Below are 23,797 nucleotides of genomic sequence, written 5' to 3' on the forward strand. Positions count from 1 at the left end.
CCTGGTGAGGAACTGTACACCTCCAACTGAGAGGGTGGAAGGATGGAGACCTCGATGTTTGGGAGGTTATCCTGTCAGTCATCCATTCATTAACTTTAATACTTCATTTCTGTTGAATCCAAAATCTTTTGAAGGATCTGAAGGATGGGAAATCCTCCCAGACACAGATACGAGGCTGAGGACAGTGCAGCGCCTCCACCTTCATGTTAGTGAACAACACAGAGAAACTCTGATGCTTTGGATGCTGACAGAGAATCGTTCAGTCAAACAGCCATCAGGCTGCTGAATGGATCTCCACTGTAATGAAGCTGAAAAATGTCCGTCTGGGACATAAATCTTCGCCTTCATTGCTGATTTCCTGCCTCTGCCGTCTCCAGCCCATTTCATACATCGTGTAAGTTGATGAAGCTCTGCCAGACTTCCATTTCACAGTACAACACCAGGCCATAAACACAACTACATGAATCACTGCAAACAATACAGCGCCATGACGAATGCTTGTGGAACCACTCCAACATGCATCATGTGACCGCCGCCACGAGTTACTGTCAGCAAACAAGACAGGAACAAGGAGAGAACGCAGAACAATGCTCAGTGCTGCTCCCCAGGGTGACCCTTCCCCCCTCCCCCTCACACACACACACACAACCACCCACAGACACCCACACCCTCCACTCAACACCACCCTCAGTCTGCCGGCGAGGCGGTGGGAGGAAATCAGGACGTGACAAATCAGCCGAGACCCCGACAGTAAACTTCATAACCGGCGATAATGAGCTCCCGCTGGACACGATACTCAGGAGGAGGGAACAACGCTAACGATGCGCTAATCGGTCCAAGAGGAGGAGGAGAAGGAGGGGGATGGTGGATTGAGGAGGATGGAGGAGGATGGAGGAGGAGGAGGAGGAGGAGGATGGAGGATGGAGGAGGAGGAGGAGGAGCAGGATGGAGGAGGGAGGATGGAGGAGGATGGAGGATGAGGAGGATGGAGGATGGAGGATGGAGGAGGGAGGATGGAGGAGGAGGAGGATGGAGGATGGAGGATGGAGGAGGAGGAGGAGGAAGAAGAGAGTGATGTGAAGACAGGCAGATGTGAGGATCAACAAAAGCAGTAAAGAGGAGAACAGCAGTCTCTGAGGAGGTTCTGGATATGCAGCGGACGACGAGCTGGATCACAGAACATAGTTAGAGAGCTGAACAAGACTCCCTCAGCACGGCAGATGGAGGGTGTGTGTGTGTGTGTGTGTGTGTGTGTGTGTGTGTGTGTGTGTGTGTGTGTGTGTGTGTGTGTGTGTGTGTGTGTGTGTTGGGGGGTTGTGAGGAGTCGGGGGTAGAGCTGGATACTCAGTCTGTGTCATAGTTTGAGTGAAGCTTTCAGAGCAGACCAACGAAACAAGCAGCTCCTGAAGTCACCTGAATAAACACAGACATGTGAACATCCTGCAACTGAGGTCTTCAACCACAGACTGGATATAAAACTACAGGCTGGATATAAAACACAGACTGGATATAAAACTACAGACTAGACATAAAACTACAGACTGGATATAAAACTACAGACTGGATATAAAACACAGACTGGATATAAAACTACAGACTGGATATAAAACTACAGACTGGATATAAAACACAGACTGGATATAAAACTACAGACTGGATATAAAACTACAGACTGGATATAAAACACAGACTGGATATAAAACTACAGACTGGATATAAAACTACAGACTGGATATAAAACTACAGACTGGATATAAGACACAGACTGGATATAAAACTACAGACTGGATATAAAACACAGACTGGATATAAAACACAGACTGGATATAAAACTACAGACTGGATATAAAACTACAGACTGGATATAAAACTACAGACTGGATATAAAACACAGACTGGATATAAAACACAGACTGGATATAAAACTACAGACTGGATATAAAACTACAGACTGGATATAAGACACAGACTGCCTCCCCTCCTATGGTAGATTGACAATATAGTTGACTTTGACTGAACACACTTCTGCATCGGCCTCAGTTTTTCAGACCTGGAAGCTACAAACACTTAAATTCAGTCTGAGGTCTGGACTCTTCTCAGGTGTCCTCCTCAGGTGTCCTCTTCAGGTGTCCTCCTCACCTGTCCTGCGTCTCTATAGCTTCAGAGTGGACACTGAGGAGCAGCGCGTGTTCTTCAGAAAGATGAAAACGTTTCTACATGACCAGTGTTTACTAGCTAGTTTTCTGAGGATCTTGGTGTCCCTCAGAGCCCCGTCGGAGTTCAGAGAGATCTGCTTGTTCTCATGAGAACTACTGCAGCAGCTCATCCATGTATTTAACAGGATCTACAGTGATACAGACAATTTGTTCTCTGCTGTTAACAGATAGAGACCCTTATCGTTCTTCTCTGAATGGGCTCGTCCCCCCGGCTCGTCCCCCCGGCTCGCCCCCCCGGCTTGTCCCCCCGGCTCGCCCCCCTTGTTGGAAACAGCTCACTGCCACAGAACAAACAGACCGACACCTCGTCATAGATCTCAGAGCAGCTTCCTCTCTGCTCCATGAAGAACCAGGAGGAAGTAAAGAAATCCTTCCTGCCTCGTCATGCCCCCCCCCCCCCAATACCCCCCACTCTTTAGTGTTAGGGCAGTAATAATGGAGGGCCGTTTAGCTTGCAGTTAGAAGCGCTGGGGAAGCACATCTTGTTCTAAATAATGACCAATTACAGTGTGTGTGTGTGTGTGTGTGTGTGTGTGTGTGTGTGTGTGTGTGTGTGTGTGTGTGTGTGTGTGTGTGTGTGTGTGTGTGTGTGTGTGGAGGGAGGGGGGGGGGGCGGGGGGTCTAATTGGAGGCAGGTTTCATACTCACATTTCTGATGATGCTGCAGCATGAGGGACGAGGAGGAGAGAGAACCAGGGGAGAGGAAGAGGAGGAGGAGGAGGGAGAGGAGGAGGAAGGGGGGCAGAAAAAAGCTGATACAGATAGACAGGGAGACAATGATGAAGACACTGAGAGGGAGAAGACATGGAGGAAGAGAGGATAGAGAGGACAGAGAGGACGGAAAGGACAGAGAGGAAAGAGAGGACGGAGATGGCCGAGAGGATGGGGAGAATGGAGAGGACGGAGAGGACGGAGAGGACAGAGAGGACGGAGGACAACCCGCCGCTGTTTGTCTTGCAGGGATAATATTCCACCAAAGTCTAATTCTGTCCATAAAAGCTGTTGGACTTCTTTTATTTTCTTTCCTCTCTCAATCGCCCCCCCCTCCCCTCCTTTCAGTGATAGTTGCCTTGGCAACCGTGGCAAATCTTCCTTTTCTCAAACAGATGTCCCATTTAGTTGGAAATTAGAATGTGTAAAAAACCCACGAGACGCAAATTATTTCAAAGTTCTCTGGTGGAGAGGAGGAAGAGAGGAGAGGGGAGGGGGGGCAGAAGAAAAGGAAGAGTATTCCCCTTCCTCCCCTCCTCCCCCTGCTCATCCTCTGTCTCTTCAGCCTGTGAATCACAGAGATTAGACAGATCATCCGGAGCGGGTGGCTCATTCAGGGGAAGAGACGGAAGACTGAGGGTGGAGGGAGGGTGGAGAGGGAGAATAGAGGGTGGAGAGGGGTGGAGAGGGTGGCAGGAGGGTGGAGAGGGGGGAGGGAGAAGAGAGGGTGGAGAGGGTGAAGGGAGAAGAGAGGGTGGAGAGGGGTGGAGGGAAGGTGGAGAGGGTGGGAGAGGGGTGGACAGGAGTGGAGGGAGGGAGGAGAGGGTGGGAGGGGTGGAGGGAGGGTGGAGAGGGTGGGAGAGGGGTGGACAGGAGTGGAGGGAGGGTGGAGAGGGTGGGTGGGCAGGGGTGGAGGGAGGGAGGAGATGCGGTAAGTGGTTCCAACCTGTGGCTGGGACCAGGAGGACCAGCCGCCCTCGGGGAGGATGGAGGAGCTCTGTGGTCGCAGCACGTTGTAAAAAGTAGACTGAAATCACTGAAGCTGCATCACAAACACTTGTGTTTTAGTTGCGGATCATTTTTCTGCTCCTCATCAAGTTATTTAATGTTAAATGTAGTCAGAATTAAAGAATAAATATTCACTTTTTTTTTAAAACTGCTCCAGTTTTTACCATTTGGTTTGAAGTAATTGCTCGTTTTTCAGATGCAAATGAGTTCTTGGAAAAATTCCCATTTTAACTGAACATTTGATTCAATTTAAAGAAAAACACTTTAAGCACTTCAATAAAAAAGAAACTGGCCGGAACAAACGATTAACTGGCAGAACGCAGAGAACATCCCGTCGTCCTGAGACGCTTCCAGCACAGCGACACGGGAAATACACGGAGGATCTCTAGCATCTATCACAGAAACACAGCAACATGGTCGTCTCAGGACCGACTCGTTCTGCAGGAACCATCTGGAACCTCAGCATACAATATGACCTCCACCCTCACACCAACCACCAGCACCATCACACCAACCACCAACCACCATCACCATCACACCAACCACCAGCAACATCACACCAACCACCAACCACCAGCACCATCACACCAACCACCAGCACACCAACCACCAGCAACATCACACCATCACACCAACCACCAGCACCATCACACCATCACACCAACCACCAGCAACATCACACCATCACACCAACCACCAGCACCATCACATCAACCACCAGCACCATCACACCAACCACCAGCACCATCACACCAACCACCATCACACCAACCACCAGCACCATCACACCAACCACCATCACACCAACCACCAGCACCATCACACCAACCACCATCACACTAACCACCAGCACCATCACATCAACCACCAGCAACATCACACCAACCACCATCACACTAACCACCAGCACCATCACATCAACCACCAGCAACATCACACCAACCACCAGCACCATCACACCAACCACCAGCACCCTCACACCAACCACCATCGCACCAACCACCATCGCACCATCACACCAACCACCAGCACCATCACACCAACCACCAGCACCATCACACCAACCACCAGCAACATCTCACCAACCACCAGCACCATCACACTAACCACCAGCACCACCACATCAACCACCAGCACCATCACACTAACCACCAGCACCATCACATCAACCACCAGCACCATCACACCAACCACCAGTAACATCACACCAGCACCATCACACCAACCACCATCACACTAACCACCAGCACCATCACATCAACCACCAGCAACATCACACCAACCACCATCACACTAACCACCAGCACCATCACATCAACCACCAGCAACATCACACCAACCACCATCACACTAACCACCAGCACCATCACATCAACCACCAGCACCATCACACCAACCACCATCACACTAACCACCAGCACCATCACACCAACCACCAGCATCATCACACCATCACACCAACCACCAGCACCATCACACCAACCACCATCACACTAACCACCAGCACCATCACATCAACCACCAGCAACATCACACCAACCACCATCACACCAACCACCATCACGTCAACCACCAGCACCATCACGCCAACCACCAGCACCATCACATCAACCACCAGCACCATCACACCAATCACCAGTAATCCACATTTGAATACACAAACACACACACTCAGACTGCAGTGTAAAACTACTCTCCTTGACCTGTTAAATTATTGACGTATTATAATCACTTTATTTTTATGACTTTATACACGAGACTTCAGATCTCTTCGCGGTCTGTTTTTGGAGGAACTAGAATCGTGTCACGTTTTAAAATCGGTGTTTGTGCTCCTACTGATCGGCTCAGTAAATGGTCTGTACTTGTATAGCGCTTTATCACCTTTTGGTCTCAAAGCGCTTTTACATGGTTTTCCATTCATCCATTTGTGAGATAGATCACCATGCAAGGTGCTGCCATCAGCACAACATTCATACACCATCGGGAGCAACTTAGGATTCAGTGTCTTGCTTGAGGACACTTAGGCATGTGGACAGGAGGAGCTGGGGATTGAACCACCAACCTTCTGATTAGTATGCAACTCACTTTACAGACTGAGCTACAGCCTCCCAGTAGATCTGAGGAACACCAGAACCACACCTGGTTCGTCCAGCGAACCTTTAAAACCAGATGTGTGGATAAAATCAGAAAGACTGCATTACTAAACTGTTCTGTTGTCTTTCTTATTGACAGTATGCAACACCTGAGTTCCTCTTACACAAAGAACTGGGCCAATCAGACACTTTTTAAATGCTTACATTTTATGAAAATAAAATACACATATTTCGTGTTTAATTTAATTAATTTAATTTAATTTAATTGATGTAATTCTTTTGGTTTGTGTACTGGGGATATAGTGTACCATGAACTACTTTGATATCTGCATAAATAAACAGCAATTGAATGCAGTTAACACAATATAAATAATATCTAGTAAATGTTGGACTGAAAGGAACATTTATTAAATATCAGCATTGCAGTATAATAAAGAGTAAATCACAACACTTTCAGTCCAAAATCAGACCTGGATTTAAACAGTGTGAGTGTGTAGAGGACTGAAAGGAAGTCATTTCACCACATCAATGTGTTTATTCTGCTTGAAACGCTCATTTTAATCCACGTAGTTCAATCTGATGAATCTGCTGCAAAACATGAAGCTGCTTTCAGAGGGAAGAGAGACGGGGACGAGCAGCACGACATTTCTTACAGTGTCCGTGTCGTCCTGACTCCCTCTACTCGCGGTCAAACTCCCAACACAACTGCTCGCTGATCAACTGGCGAGTCTGAGAGAGGAGGCATGGAGCACAGTGTGTGAGTGTGTGTGAGTGTGTGTGTGTGTGTGTGTGTGTGTGTGTGTGTGTGTGTGTGTGTGTGTGTGTGTGTGTGTGTGTGTGTGTGTGTGTGTGTGTGTGTGTGTGTGTGTGTGTGAGACTGAGGCGAGGAGGAACATAAGGACAGAATCACTTTAATCCATTTTTTTTCCTCGACGATACCACATGCCTCGGGGAGGGAAGGCATGTGTGAAATGGAGGAGAATGCCCCATAGTGGGCCATAACACACACAAGCACACACAAACGCTGACACACACACCCAGGCACAGTGAAGTCCCGCCCCTGGAGGCCATTTAACAGGTAATTTAAAGAGAACCCCTCCAGGGAAACGACACAGTAAATGTCCTCTCGTCTGCTTTCTCCCTCCATAACTGTTTACTCAGCGACAGGCTGCAGACTGGCAGCACATACAGCAGATAGAGACGAAAGTGGAAACGAGCTGGAAGACACAAAGACGTGGGGGGGTGACAAGTGTTAAAGTAGGCCAATTCTTTTTTCTCTCTCCTCTACCAACCCCCTTAAGTAGCCGTTTATTAATGTTCAGTGTTCGTAGGCTACTTTATTTGGCTCCTCTGGGAACGGGAGCGCTCCGGGAATGGAGGTGGGAGATGGAGGAATGAAGGAGTAGAGGAGGCGAGAGGACGCGGCTCGGGGGGAGTCTCACAGAGAATCCGATGTTAATTTAGTGGGCTCTGGTGAGGAGGCCCAGAAAACCACAGAGTCCCAACTGTACCTCTTTTTATCTCTCGAGGAGCACACCGTGCTGCGTCTCGCAGCCCAATGACTGTAGACTGTATGCATGATATATATCAGCAATATATACACCATCAATATATTTTACCAATATATAACACCAATATATACAGCATCAATATATATTACCAATATATATCACAAATATACACCCAACAATATATACCACTGATATATACCACCGATATATACCCACGATATATACCACCGATATATACTCACGATATACACAACTGATATATAACACCAATATATATCACTGATATATACACCATCAATATTTATTACCAATATACATACCATCAATATACATTACCAATATATACCACCAATATATAACACCCATATATAAAACCAATATATAACACCAACATATACCAACAATATATACCACCAATATACACCATCAGTATATATTACCAGTATATAACACCAATATATACACCGTCAATATATATTACCAATATATATCCACCGATATATACCACCAATATATAACATTGATATATATACCACCGATATATACAACTAATATATTCCACTGATATATACCACCGATATATACCCCCGATATATATACCACCGATATATACACCATCAATATATTTCACCAACATATTTTACCAATATATAACATTGATATATATACCACCGATATATACAACTAATATATACCACTGATATACAGTGAACCCTCGCTATAACGCGGTTCACCTTTCACGGTCTCGCTGCTTCACGGATTTGCATCGTGCATTGTGTTCTGCATTCTGATTGGCTGAACAGTCTCTCCGCTTCTTCTCTACCTGTTTGTCAATAACGTTGCGGTTTAATATGTACACGTACGTAAAACAGCTTGCCAAATTAAAAATAATCGATGGTGGCATGTCGGTTTATAAGAATCTTTTTGCCCAGAAGAAAAAAGAGCGACAACAACTACCGATAACTATGTTCTTCTCTCGAAAAACCACACCTGCACCGCCGGCTTTAGAAGAAAGAACCGCTGCAGAGCGGAGTCAGGATGCAGCGGCTCAGTCAGAAGAGCAGTGAAATACACGAGTCACTATTTGTCCTACTGTACTTTGTATTTGTTTTCATAATCATTTTTCATTTCCTCCCGTTCTAATCCAATGACTCGGGTCGCAGTGGGGCGGTGCCGATCTCAGCAATTTGAAGCCTTCAGTTCGTATTGATGATTAAAATTATTATTTTACAGTACAGTAGTTATTTGTAAAAAAAAACATTTATACAGTACTTTTATTTGTTAAACAAATGCTTGGGCCTGTAAAAAGGTTTTGTTCTTTGGTTTCAATGTATTATGGAGTATTTCATTGTATAATAATTGTAAAAAAAATAAAGGTTACTACTTCACGGATTTCACCTATCACGGTTTCTATTTGGAACGTAACCCCCGCGAAAAATGAGGGTTCACTGTATACCACCGATATTTACAACTGATATATACCACCGATATTTACAACCGATATATTCCACTGATATATACAACCGATATATACCACCGATATACAGAACATCTGTTAACAGAACCAGAGGTGGAGAACATCTGTTAACAGAACCAGAACCAGAGGTTCATTGTGGAGTTTCTCCGACAAATATTTAATGAAACGAAGGAGATCTGAGAGTTTACTGCAGATCAGAATCTGTTCGATGTCTTCATCTTTGTAACAGTGTCGTGAATTTAAGGGTTAAACATTTATTTTTTCTCACAAGTCAGACTGAGCTGGAGCCTTCCATCAGGGACTGTTCAGACCCGTTTCTGTTTGGACCCGCAGTACCACATGACAACAGTGGAAGATGAAAGCAGCAGTGTTCACTGTGATGGATTATGAGGTGAAACCAACGTCTGCCTGGAGGGAAGGAAATGGTTTAAAAACTTCTGAGAGCAGTTGGTAGTAAAGGAACGAAACAATCTGTAGTCAACGGGCTGAAACCCACCTCGGTTCTGATGGAGTTCTGTAAGACGGAGAGTTCGCCTCTCATTCAGAACTTTGTTAAGTGTCTCCTCATCAGGGGACAACAAAGACAACTCAGAGAAGAGAAACAGGTCATATTACCTTGATGCCACCTCACCATCATTAGAATCATTATCCCCCCGCCCCCTCCTATTACTTTCACCAGGGCCGTGAAAACAAGTAAGTTAATTAAAGTCGGCAAGAGTCCCTTCCATTTCCCGCTCATCAGCGAGGACAAGTCATCAAACAGAGCGCAGGTAGTCCATTCTGTCAAACGAGAGCCGAAGAAGAGGAGGGAGGAGGAAGGGGAGGGGGGCAGGGAGGAGGAGGAGGAAAGAAGAAAACGGCCTCTCTTCATCTCTTTAGTTTTTGATGAGCTTTCTTAATTGGGCCACTATAGAAGGAGAAGTGAATCCTCAATAATTAAAAAATCTAATTAAGGAGTCTTTTGCATCTCCGTCCTTAATTATTCGGCGCTGAGCGGCGGGGAGCGATACATTTCTGCCCGTTTCATTTAAAGAAGAAAACAGGGTCTCTCTCTTTCACTCCCCCGTCACTCTGCACAAATCCCCCGTCAACAAACGCACCACTTTGTCTCTCGTCGTGTGTTTGTCTTCGAGCGAGCCGTCCGTCTCCTCAGAGAGCATCAGTAGAAACATTCAGAGATTTAACGTACTCCTTCCATGCAGCACCTCCTGATGTCCTCCTCGGCCTCCTGTCCTGCAGTGCTCTCCTTTGTCACTCAACCCTCTTTCTGCAGAAACAACACAAGAGATACTCGACCCGTTTTAGACCCAAACATCCCCTTAGTTTACAAGTTCTTATCATTTCAGTTATTTGGAGCGTCTGTCAAACAGGTTCCACATACCTGCTGCTACCTGGAACAATGATCTGAACATCAGAGCAGCATTGAATATATCCAGAAACCCAGCGTTACACAGCCTAATACGCTGCCTTCAGGGCCCAGTACAACCAAGAGCCCAGGACCGGGAGGGCCCAGTAGAACCAGGAGCTCAGGACTGGTAGGGCCCAGTAGAACCAAGAGCTCAGGACCGGGAGGGCCCACTAGAACCATGGTTTCAGGACCGGGAGGGCCCACCTAGAACCAAGAGCCCAGGACCGGGAGGGCCCAGTAGAACCAGGAGCTCAGGACTGGGAGGGCCCACTAGAACCATGGGTTCAGGACATGGGGGGATGAGTAGAACCAGGGGTTCAGGACCAGGAGGGCTCAGTACAACCAGGAGCTAAGGACCGGGAGGGCCCAGTACAACCAGGAGCTCAGGACCGGGAGGGCCCTGAACGCTGCTCTGTGTCAGTCCAGAGAGGGACTAAATCAAACTTGACTCCCTTTGAGTTCATATCGGACTCATTAGTCGAGTTTTATTGAGTATAAAGTAAATTGAAGGACACAGAAAGTCGTATATTATTATTCCATCTAGTCTTGTAAGTATTTTTATTCAAATACACAATACTTGTTTTTAATGATGATTAATTGTGTAAAAAGTCTTATGTATGTAGAGGTTAAATAACCATGATCAGAAAAATATTTAATTCAATTAAATTACTGTTTCAAATGTCTGTATTTACAAAAGTGTTGCATCCAAATATACTTTGAATGTATTCTATAAAGCTGATATGTATATATAGAACAGAATATTAATTCTGCATCACTGTGCAGGACCTACTCCTCATCTGTACAGGTGAGTTCATGAAACTGGAGTCAGTCTAAAACCCCCCACTTCATGTGTTGAAGGCGTGATGTTCTTATTTAAACAACAGAAATGTGAATCCTGCAGGTTCAGTTAAAATAATCAGGTTCAGAATAATAAGAAGTTACATTAATTAAAATAGTTATGAGGGAAACTAGTAACATGTCACCTGTTAAATGTTACTTCATTTACATTTTTGCTTCAAATAAATAACTGGCACTATTACTCACTTCTTAAAAGTCTTATAAATTAATCAATGATTAGCTTGAACAGTCCCTCCAGAACGTAACGATCTTGCGATCTCAATAATTAGGTGGTGTCCCGCTAACAACGTGGGCTTCATTGACAACTGGAATACTTTCTGGGGGAAACCTGGTCTGATCCGGAGAGACGGCATCCATCCTACTTTGGATGGTGCAGCTCTTCTTTCTAGAAACATGGCCGTGTCTCTTAACAGCCCTAAAACCTGACATCCAGGGTTGAGGCCAGGACGCAGAGCTGCAGTCTTACAGCTCCTCTGCAGCTTCTTTAGAGCTGTCACTCACCCAAAACCTTCAACATCCTGTAGAGGTTGTGTCTGTACCCAGACCACCGATATTTAAACAACTCAAGAAAAGATGCATCAATAAAAATGTAATAAAAATGGATCCTACCAAATAAATGGATCAAAGAAATCTGACAATTAAAAGCGGATTATTAAATATCAGATCTCTCTGGTCTAAATCTCTGTTAGTAAATGACTTGATAACTGATCATCAGATTGATTTACTCTGTCTCACAGAGACCTGGCTGCAACAGGAAGAATATGGTAGTATGAATGAAGCAACTCCTCCCAGTCATATTAATTATCATATTCCTAGAGATTCAGGAGGAGGAGGAGGAGGAGGAGTGGCAGCAATCTTCCACTCAAGTTGATCAATTAATCCAAAGCCTAAACTTAGTTCTAAATCATTTGAGAGTCTGACTCTTAGTCTCTCACCCAAACTGGAAAGCAGAGAAACGGATTGTATTGTTGTTGTTTATCTCCCACCTGGTCCTTATTCAGAGTTTCTAACTGAATTCTGACTTTTGATCAGATTTAGTGCTGAGTTCAGATAAAGTGATGATAGTGGGAGACTTTAACATTCATGTTGACGTGGACAACGACAGCCTCAGTTCTACTTTCAGCTCATTATTAGATTCTATAGGCTTTTATCAGGATGTAAATAAACCCTGTCACCGTGGTAACCACACCCTCCATCTGGTTCTGTCGTATGGGATGGAAACTGAAAATTTAATGGTATTTCCTCCAAACCCTGTTTTGTCGGACCACTTCTTATTAACATCTGAAGTTACAATAATGGACTACACAGCATGTGGGAATAAATCCCACTACAGTAGATGTCTGTCAGATGATGCCGTGGCCAAGTTTAAGGAAGCAGTTACATGTTTATCCTCTTCGATGCCGTGTGTTAAAGCAGTGGAAGACATCTACATTGATCTTAGTCCCACACAAGTGGATCATCTGGTAGAAAACACTGCAGTATCTCTGCTACAACTCTGGATGATGTCGCCCCTCTGAAGAAGAGAGTCATGAACCAGAGGAAGTTGTCTCCATGGTACAACTCAGAACTACGCTCTGCTAGGCAGCGACTAGAAAGATGGAAAGGAAATGGAGTTCCACTAATTTAGAAGAATTTCACCTGCCTGGAAGGATAGTCTAATATTATACAAGAAAACTCTCCGTAAGGCCAGAACTTTATATTATTCATCATTAATAGAGGACAACAAGAACAACCCCAGGTTTCTTTTCATCACTGTAGCAGGCTGACAAAGAGTCCCAGTTCTGTTGAGTCCTCTATTCCTTCAGCTCTCAGCAGTAATGACTTCATGAACTTCTTTACTAATAAAATTCTTACTATCAGGGAGAGAATCAGGCCGACCCTTCCTGACACCATCACTGATGTGATGTTAAGTACAGCAGCCCTGAAAGCAACTGTAGGACCAGATGTAAACTTGGAACATTTCTCTCCTGTTGAGCTCTCTGAGTTAACTAGAATTATTTCTTCATCTGGATCCTCTAGCTGTCTGTTAGATCTCATCCCAACTAAACTTTTGAAGGAAGTCTTCCCTTTAATTAATACTTCCATATTAGATCAGATCAACCTATCTATTGTAACCGGCTATGTACCGGAGGCTTTTAAAGTGGCTGTAATTAAACCTTTACTTAAAAAGCCGACTCTTGATCAGCTGTTTTAGGAAACTACAGACCAATTTACAACCTGACGTTTATTTCTAAAATCCTTGAAAAAGTTGTTGCAAGTCAATTTTGTGATCATTTACAAAGGAATGATCTGTTTGAAGATGTTCAGTCTTTAGAGTTCATCATAGCACAGAAACAGCTCTGGTGAAAGTTACTAACGACCTTTTATTAGCCTCAGATAATGGACTCGCCTCTGTACTTGTTCTTCTGGACCTCAGTGCTGCTTTTGATACGATTGATCATACGATCTTATTACAGAGATTAGAAGACGTTACGAGGATTAAAGGAACTGCATTAGACTGGTTCAAATCCTACTTATCAGATAGAGTCCAGTTTGTCCATGTCAACAATGAGTCTTCCAGACAAACAAGAGTTAGTTATGGAGTTCCACAAGGCTCAGTGTTAGGCCCAATACTTTTTACTTTGTACATGCTTCCATTAGGAGATGTCATCAGGAAGCACTGCATCAACTTCCATTGTTATGCAGATGACACTCAGCTATATCTTTCTATAAAACCAGATGAAACTAATCAGTTAGTAAAACTTGAAGCCTGTCTAAAAGACATAAAGGCCTCGATGACCAAAAACTTCCTGCTTCTGAATTCAGACAAAACAGAAGTTATTGTACTTGGTGCTAAACACCTCAGAAACTCTTTCTGTAATCACTTAGTTACTCTAGATGACGTTGTCTTGGCCTCCAGCAAAACTGTGAGGAACCTTGGAGTCATCTTTGATGAGGATTTGTCCTTTAGACACCATATAAAGCAAATCTCCAGAACTGCCTTCTTTTATCTACGTAATATTAATAAAATCAGGAAAATCCTTCCTCAGCGTGACGCAGAAAAACTAATTCATGTGTTTGTTACTTCTAGACTAGATTATTGTAATTCCTTGTTGTTAGGATGTCCAAATTACTCATTAAAAACCTGCAGCTGATCCAAAATGCTGCAGCAAGAGTACTGACGGGATTTAACAAGAGAGATCATATTTCTCCAGTTTTATCTTCTCTTCACTGGCTTCCTGTGAAATCAAGAACAGAATTTAAAATTCTCTTGATGACTTACAAAGCTCTACATGACCAGGCTCCATCATATCTTAGAGATCTTATAGAACCATATAATCCTAGCAGAGCACTCCTCTCTCAGTACGCTGGTCTACTTGTGGTTCCTAGAGTTTCCAGAAGTAGAATGGGAGGCGGAGCTTCAGTTTTCAGGCTCCTCCCCTGTGGAACCAGCTTGTGTTGGAGGGGCAGAAACCCTCTCTAGCTTTAAGATTAGACTCAAAACGTTCCTCTTTGATAAAGCCTATAGTTAGGGCTGGCTCAGGTAGACCTGAACCAACCCTTAGTTATGCTGTTATAGGCCGAGGCTGCTGGAGGACCTCGTTACATGCTGAGCTTCTTTTCTTTCCTCCTACTCTTTAACTGACTCATACCTCACCATCTTCTTCTCTCCCATAGTTTCTTCTTATTATCTGTTGTCTCCATTCAGTTCCTTCACTCGTGTAGTTTCTGTTCTTTCTTTTCCAGATGTCCTGTCATGGAGCTGCATGTCTCTGCTCTGTGATTGTCGTCTCCACCAACAGTTCTTCTCTTCTATCTCTATGCTGTCCTTTTCTCTCTCTGCTCTCCTCTCACCCCAACCAGTCGAGGCAGATGCTCCGCCCACCTCTGATCCTGGTTCTGTTAACAGATGCTCCGCCCACCTCTGATCCTGGTCCTGTTAACAGATGCTCCGCCCCCTCTGATCCTGGTTCTGTTAACAGATGCTCCGCCCCCCTCTGATCCCGGTTCTGTTAACAGATGCTCCGCCCACCATTGATCCTGGTTCTGTCGGAGGTTTCTTCCTGTTAAAGGGAGTTTTTCTTCCCTCTGTTGGAGGTTTTTCTCCCTTAAAGAGGAGTTTTTTCCCTCCTAGCTTATTTGGGAATTGTTGAATTGTTGAATTGTTGAATTGTTGGTTTCTCTGTATAATATTGTAAAGTCTTGCTCTAAGGACTTTAATGTGTTAAGTACCATGAAATAACCTGTGTTATGATTTGGCACTATCTAAATAAAGTTGAATTGAATTGAATAATTAACACAAATTTAAGCAAAATCTGCAATATTTGTGGGAACTTACAATTCTTTTAAATTTCCATGATTTTTCTGCTAAAAATATCATCAACAGAATCTGTACTGGAAGTATTACGACAAAGTTTTTTTTATCAATAAAACTCACTTTATTACCAACAATAACTCCTCATATCCAACCAGAAAGTATCTGCTTCTGTTTTCATCACCAAATAAAACTCTGTTCACGGGAGAAACCGGAGCAAGAGGAGGAACAGGAAGTGAAACGTGTCCTTCACATTAAAATGATGTGATTAAATGTTTGCGGTCAGAGGAAGTGATTCCATATTACTGGATGTTAAATGAGTTTTCTCCACACGTCCAGTTGTCAGAGACGTCTCTTTGTTTGTTTCATCCAGCAGGTCTATGTGTTGAATGAACATGAATTAAACAGCATCTAAAGCTCTTATTTTGACAGCTGATGTAGTCCTTGTTTCTATATTCCAGTCACAGACGCTCTATTCTGGAAACATATGCAGCTTTTAGGACCTTTGAGGAGCTTTGAGGAGCTTTTAGCAGCTTATATCTCCACGGTTCTCTAAGTTCAATAAATACGTAGAAAAGATTAGAACTGAAATATTTCTGTGAAGTGCAGCATGATTATTATCACAGGACGTGATCAAAGATGTATTCCTTTATCAGATAGTGCTTAAAAAAAAAAAAAAATTCTTTGCTGACTTCCAGTTTTTCTAACTCTCGCAATTTGCAAAAAATCTGCAGAAAAATGAAACATTTTTGATCAAAACAATCATGAAAAAAATTCAAATCCTGGAGGGACTGATTTCTAGAATCTGAACTGTGTTTAAATTAATCTGAATTGACGTACAGATTTTCTAACACTGCATGCAGGATGAGGGATTCCTTTAAGATAATGCACAGCGATAATTTCATACGCTGCATTATAACAGAACAGTGAATGATTGCGATGGAAGACCTTCTCCTCTCCCATCAGAAACCAGTTTGTTCTTAATTGGATGCTGATGGAGAAACTGCAGAGAGAGAAGAGCCTCTCATGTGTGTCTGTGGAGCGCTGCGTGAACGTGTGAAGCTGCGTGTCCCAGCCATGCAGCTCATTATTAATAATGACTCAGATGTCAGCTGCCGAGGTTGCCAGATTGGTTTCTGCTGCTGAGAATCTGAGTTGCTAAATTATGAGTAGAGAGCAGTTCTGAGATCTGTGACACCAGCTGGTGAAGGATCGGCTACTTTCTGGGAATGTTGAACTTTTACAGCAGAACTCAGTCCAGAATCAGAAGGAGGAGCTCAGTGTTAATGAACAAATGATATATCTACTACATACAGAAGGATTCAGAAATCTTCATCTTAACTAACTTTTACAGTGAATCCTGAATGAAGCCTTTTAAACATGAGGACCAATCAGCAGCCATCAGTGATGTCAACAACCATCAGTGATGTCATCAACCATCAGTGATGTCATCAACAATCAGTGATGTCATCGTTGGTTTGTGAACGTTATGAATCCTCCAGTTCAGATTCTGTCCGTCACCATCTTGCTACTTCGGAGCGGTTTGGAGCAGGAAGTGACCATATTTGGACGAGCTGGGGGAGGAGCCAGCGGTGGATCTGACCGATCTGATTGGAAACCTGACGATACTACGTCCCGCCCACCGATAGCTGTAACCAATCAAACAGACACGCCCCCAAAAACAGGTCTTCTTGAATCTTCTTTTCTAATGAATGAGGGATTATTTTCAGATGGACCTCCAGACAACTAAGAAGAAGGAGTGACTTTAGCTAACAACACCGAGATAACTGATGGACACATTTTATTCACTTTGGATTTGATGAGAGAAGTTGAATGGGAGTCTATGGAGCCGGAGGCTTTTTGGAGCCGACTTCTAGTGGCACTCGCTGGTATTGCAGCTGAAGACACTTCTGGATCAGAACCATTTTACAGACCTGAAGCTACGAACTCTTTTATATCCAGTCTGTAGTTTTATATCCAGTCTGTGGTTTTATATCCAGTCTGTAGTTTTATATCCAGTCTGTGTTTTATATCCAGTCTGTAGTTTTATATTCAGTCTGTAGTTTTATATCCTGTCTGTGGTTTTGTATGCAGTCTGTGTTTTATATCCAGTCTGTAGTTTTATATCCAGTCTGTAGTTTTATATTCAGTCTGTAGCTTTATATCCAGTCTGTAGTTTTCTAGTGGCACTCGCTGGTATTGCAGCTGAAGACACTTCTGGATCAGAACCATTTTACAGACCTGAAGCTACAAACACTTTTATAAATAGTCCGTGGTTTTATATCCAGTCTGTAGGTTTATATCCAGTCTGTAGTTGTATATCCAGCATGTAGTTTTATATCAGGAGTCTGTGGCTCAGTCGGTAGAGTGGGTTGCACATTAATCGGAAGGTTGGTGGCTCGATCCCCAGCTCCTCCTGTCCACATGCCTAAGTGTCCTTGAGCAAGACACTGAACCCTAAGTTGCTCCCGATGGTGAACCATCGGTGTGTGAATGTTCTCCTGATGGTGAACCATCGGTGTGTGAATGTTCTCCTGATGGTGAACCATCGGTGTGTGAATGTTCTCCTGATGGCAGCACCTTGCATGGTGATCTGTCTCATTAATGGGTGAATGGAAAACCATGTAAAAGCGCTTTGAGACCAAAATGTGATAAAGCACTCTACAAGTACAGACCATATCCAGTCTGTAGTTTTATATCCAGTATGAGGTTGAGACCCAGCAGCATCACTATGACTGTGAGGACAGTAGACAGGTTGGACCTGAGATGAAATGCAGCATGATGAGGACTTCTAATAAAAACTGGAGCTACGGAGCATTTTTAATGCTCAGCTCCTGTTTATTAAAAAAAAAAAAAAGATTATAACCGTTGACAAAATAAATCACAGCTTCTGCTCAGCGACACACAAACACAGCTACTTCATGTTGTGTGTAAACTGGGTGAAAACAATGAAGATAAAGGCGCAGCTGCTTTTTCCATCCTCACGAACAAAAGATTTGCTTGATGCTTTGTTACAATATGAAGTGATTTGTGGAGCTGCAGTGTTCCTACATCACGTACCACATCCTCCAAATAAAGATATTAACCAGGACCGAACACCACACAAATACACACTCAGGGAACTTGGAGGCTTGGTGTGAGGGACCGTAGTCAGGATATTTAATGAACTGCAGCAAGAGGACCTGGTTCGGTTCTCCGACACACAAACACTGAGATATGAACGAAGCTGCTGTCGCCAGCTGCATCTTTTATTCACCTCGTAAAGGATCTTTGAACTCTGAGTAACTGAGGAACTTCATCTTCCACAGGTGTACCCACCAAACCTGCTGCCCAGGTGACACACACCTCTGCTCTTCATCAGAGCCTCCTCTCAGAACCTCCACTCCTCCATCAGAACCTCCTCTCCTCCATCAGAACCGCCACTCCTCCATTAGAACCTCCAGTCCTCCATCAGAATCTCCTCTCCTCCAACAGAACCTCCTCTCCTCCATCAGAACCTCCACTCCTCCATCAGAACCTCCTCTCCTCCATCAGAACCTCCTCTCCTCCATCAGAACCTCCTCTCCAAACCGGAGCTCCAAACCGTGTCGACCACCAGTCGAACCAACGATCATCTGTCGGAGATGATGTCTGTTCAGTGTAATCTAAAACAAATTATTATGTCAAATGAATCATATCAATGTGTTCAGTTTATAAAAGCTGGTAACATCAAATATCAGACGATCATGAAGCACCTGAACCAGCTTGTGTTTTCATACAAGTAGTTCAAAGGTCATACACCTGGTCTGGTCCAGGTGTGTCTCTACCAGACCAGGTGAGCAGAAACTCACCAACGGACCCCACAGAGTTCTGGTGGTGTTCGACCTGTTCGATCCCACTGACATAAACAATCAAACCCACCTACTGGTTCAGTTTATCATAAAGTTAAATAAACTGTCAATTCAATATGATGTGAATCAGACAGTTGGCCACGCCCACTTCTGCTCCCAGCACACAGCGCTGAGATCTGCATCTGCATCCATGAAAATAAAAGGCTGTTGATGATGTGCAGTAGCAGGGTGGACTCACCAGGGGGAACCGTAGATCCTGAAGCCCCTGACGGTGACCTCGGAGTCCTGCAGGTAGATGCAGTTGGTGAGCAGCGACTGGACGTTCTCATAGTTCTCCGGCTTCAGCTTGGAGGCCGACGGGAAGTAGTAGAAGTCCTGCTTGATGAGGTCGGCCATGAACTCCTGGTCAAAGGTCAACTCGTGGTTCCCAGCGATCACTATCTTAATATCGTAGGGCAGGGTACCTGGAGGGGGGGGGGGCAAGGAGACATAAAGAGGAAGTGAGAAGATAACTTGAAGGAAGAAATGAGGAGGAGTGTAGAGGAAGAAGAAAAGGACAGAAGACACGGATGAAGGAGGACATTTGGACATGGAGGAAGATGGAGGAGAAAGGGAATGTGGGAAGGAAGGGACTGAAGGAACTAGAGATGGAGGGATGGAGGGAGGGGGGAAGGAGGGATGGAAGGGAGGAGGGACAGAGGGACAGGTGGAAAGGGGGATAGAGGGACAGAAAGACAGAGGGAAGGAGGGATGGAAGAAAGGAGGGACGGAGGGATTCCTCCACCATTCCTTCATCATTCCTCCATCATTCCTTCATCATTCCTTCATCATTCCTCCATCATTCCTCCACCATTCCTCCGCCATTCCTCCACCATTCCTCCACCATTCCTTCATCATTCCTCCGCCATTCCTTCGCCATTCCTCCGCCATTCCTCCACCATTCCTTCATCATTCCTCCACCATTCCTTCGCCATTCCTCTGCCATTCCTCCGCCATTCCTCCACCATTCCTTCATCATTCCTCCACCATTTCTTCGCCATTCCTCTGCCATTCCTCCGCCATTCCTCCATCATTCCTCCATCATTCCTCCACCATTCCTTCATCATTCCTCCACCATTCCTTCATCATTCCTCCATCATTTCTCCACCATTCCTTCATCATTCCTCCATCATTCCTCCACCATTCCTTCATCATTCCTCCACCATTCCTTCATCATTCCTCCTCCTTTCCTTCATCATTCCTCCATCATTCCTCCACCATTCCTTCATCATTCCTCCACCATTCCTTCATCATTCCTCCTCTGCATCAATACACCACCATTCCTCCACCATTCCTTCATCATTCCTCCATCATTCCTCCACCATTCCTTCATCATTCCTCCACCATTCCTTCATCATTCCTCCACCTTTCCTTCATCATTCCTCCATCATTCCTCCACCATTCCTCCACCATTCCTTCATCATTCCTCCACCATTCCTTCATCATTCCTCTGCCATTCCTCCACCATTCCTCCACCATTCCTTCATCATTCCTCCATCATTCCTCCACCATTCCTTCATCATTCCTCCACCATTCCTTCATCATTCCTCCACCTTTCCTTCATCATTCCTCCATCATTTCTCCACCATTCCTTCACCATTCCTTCATGATTCCTCCACCATTCCTTCATCATTCCTTCATCAATACACCATCATTCCTCCAACATTCCTCCACCATTCCTTCATCATTCCTCCACCATTCCTTCATCATTCCTCCACCATTCCTCCACCATTCCTTCATCATTCCTCCATCATTCCTCCACCATTCCTTCATCCTTCATCAATACACCATCATTCCTCCACCATTCCTTCATCATTCCTCCATCATTTCTCCACCATTCCTTCATCATTCCTCCATCATTTCTCCACCATTCCTTCATCATTCCTCCATCATTTCTCCACCATTCCTTCATGATTCCTCCACCATTCCTTCATCAATACACCATCATTCCTCCGCCATTCCTCCGCCATTCCTTCATCATTCCTCCACCATTCCTCCACCATTCCTTCATCATTCCTCCACCATTCTTCCATCATTCCTCCACCATTCCAGGAGGAGGGAGAGCAGGAGGGAGAGGAGGGAGAGGAGGGAGAGCACACAGAGTGATGTCTGCTCAGTTTACGGTGCAGAATATTAAACATTTACAGACTGCAGTGATTACGGCTGCTTACCTCATCCAATCAGAGCCCCCTGTTTTCTGCTCCATTTCAATGGCTCTAATTGGCTATTGAGAGGCCGGCTCACCGGGGCGCCCATCGATCTGAGCTCATAACACCGAGGAGGCCGGCCTTCAGTCCGACAGCGTGTTTTCAGAGCTGCTTTGTGCGGCGCTCATTTTGCTGACTTCCTATGTGTGTGCCAGTCTGCAGCATCTGTGATGAACGTGTCACGTTAGTGAAAAGGAGTAATTAAAGGGAGCTTTAGAAGAGGCTGACAGCCCGATGACGGCTGTCATAACAGCCAATCACAGCCTGGCGACATAAGGTGTGGGGGCAGAAATACTTTAGGAAGCCCAAAAATGTTGGAGTGTGAAGGAGGAATAATAAGGAGATGAAAGCAGCTGTCACAGCCCCCCCACACACACACACACACACACACACACACACACACACACACACACACACACACACACACACACACACACACACACACACACACACACACACACACACACACACACACACACACACACACACACACACACACACACACACACACACCCCACCCCTACTCCTCACTGAGTTGCCCTGGATAAACCCAGACAACCATCTAATGAATCACCTCAAGTTATCACAGAGGACTGAGAGGGCATCTTACAGACGTTCAACAGATGTTCTACAGATGTTCATGTTCTACAGATGTTCTACAGACGTTCAACAGATGTTCTACAGACGTTCAACAGATGTTCTACAGATGTTCAACAGATGTTCTACAGCAGATGTTCTACAGATGTTCTAAAGATGTTCTACAGACGTTCTACAGACATTCAACAGAAGTACCACAGACGTTCTACAGACGTTCAACAGGTGTTCTCAGACATTCTACAGATGTTCAACAGACGTTCCACAGATGTTCTAGACGTTCAACAGACGTTCAACAGAGGTTCTACAGATGTTCAACAGACGTTCAAAGGATGTTCAACAGACGTTCTACAGACGTTCATAGGTTCTACAGATGTTCTACAGACGTTCAACAGATGTTCAACAAACAGATGTTCTACAGATGTTCTACAGACGTTCAAAGGATGTTCAACAGACGTTATACAGACGTTCAACAGACGTTCTACAGATGTTCAACAGACGTTCAAAGGATGTTCAACAGACGTTCTACAGACGTTCTACAGACGTTCAGAGGTTCTACAGATGTTCTACAGATGTTCTACAGCTGTTCAACAGATGTTCAACAGATGTTCTACAGACGTTCAACAGACGCTCTACAGACGTTCAACAGATGTTAAACAGATGTTCTACAGAGGTTCTACAGATGTTCAACAGACGTTCAAAGGATGTTCAACAGACGTTCTACAGACGTTCTACAGACGTTCAGAGGTTCTACAGATGTTCAACAGACGTTCAACAGACGCTCTACAGACGTTCAACAGATGTTAAACAGATGTTCTACAGATGTTCAATAGATTTTCTACAGATGTTCAACAGATGTTCTACAGATGTTAAATAGATGTTCTACAGATGTTCTACAGATGCATACAAGTAGAAGATCCCTGTTCACCGACTGATCTGCTTTAACATCCTGCTAAATCACACATTAACCTGCTCACGTGTTTCTCAGTTTGAACATCAGAGTAAATGTCGTGGAGAACTGGACCAGCAGCAACAATGTCAGGAGATACAAGAAGAAAGGCGGAGACACCGGCTGCCACGGCAACATGAAATGACATCTGAAACACACACAACCGACTCTACAGACAGTACAAATATAAATTAACTTATATACTTCCAAACCATAAAATACAATATAAACATTATCTTTACAATTCAACTTTATTGTCAAATGAAAAATGACTAAAAGTCTTCCTCGTCTATTTTGTCTTCTCGAGGCGGTACTAACTGCGTGTTATATGTCTCCTCACCAGCGCAGTGTGCTCTTCATGGAGGACGTCAGGAGGACATCAGTGACCTGCTGACCGCTTCGTGTCACCGGAGCAGAGTGGAGCGGAGGATGAAAACTGCACACTCAGCAGGAAATACATGAAACATGAATGAAGTAGAAGATGTTGGTTTGTGAACTCAGATCAGAGTTACTGTCTGTCGGCAGGTTTGTATACTCCACCTGCTCTCACCGAAGGAAGGACGGAGGTGTGGAGGAACAGAGACAACGAGGGACGGACAGCA

The 23,797-nt window shown here is 44.5% G+C and overlaps 1 protein-coding gene across 1 annotated transcript in view; it reads right to left on the minus strand.

The window, feature by feature from the left end:
- mpped1 (metallophosphoesterase domain containing 1) overlaps window positions 1-23,797 on the minus strand; it is a 91,403-nt gene that overhangs the window by 41,997 nt on the left and 25,609 nt on the right. Inside the window, exon 3 of the mRNA XM_069724232.1 lies at window positions 19,645-19,870. Within this exon, the coding sequence (XP_069580333.1) occupies window positions 19,645-19,870 (226 nt within the window). The remainder of the gene's footprint in view (window positions 1-19,644; window positions 19,871-23,797) is intronic.

This window comes from Brachyistius frenatus, unplaced genomic scaffold (genome assembly GCF_029030835.1).
Source record: "Brachyistius frenatus isolate BFR_SWC_R1_liver_20210118 unplaced genomic scaffold, ASM2903083v1 Contig_366, whole genome shotgun sequence".
NCBI lineage: Eukaryota > Metazoa > Chordata > Actinopteri > Embiotocidae > Brachyistius > Brachyistius frenatus.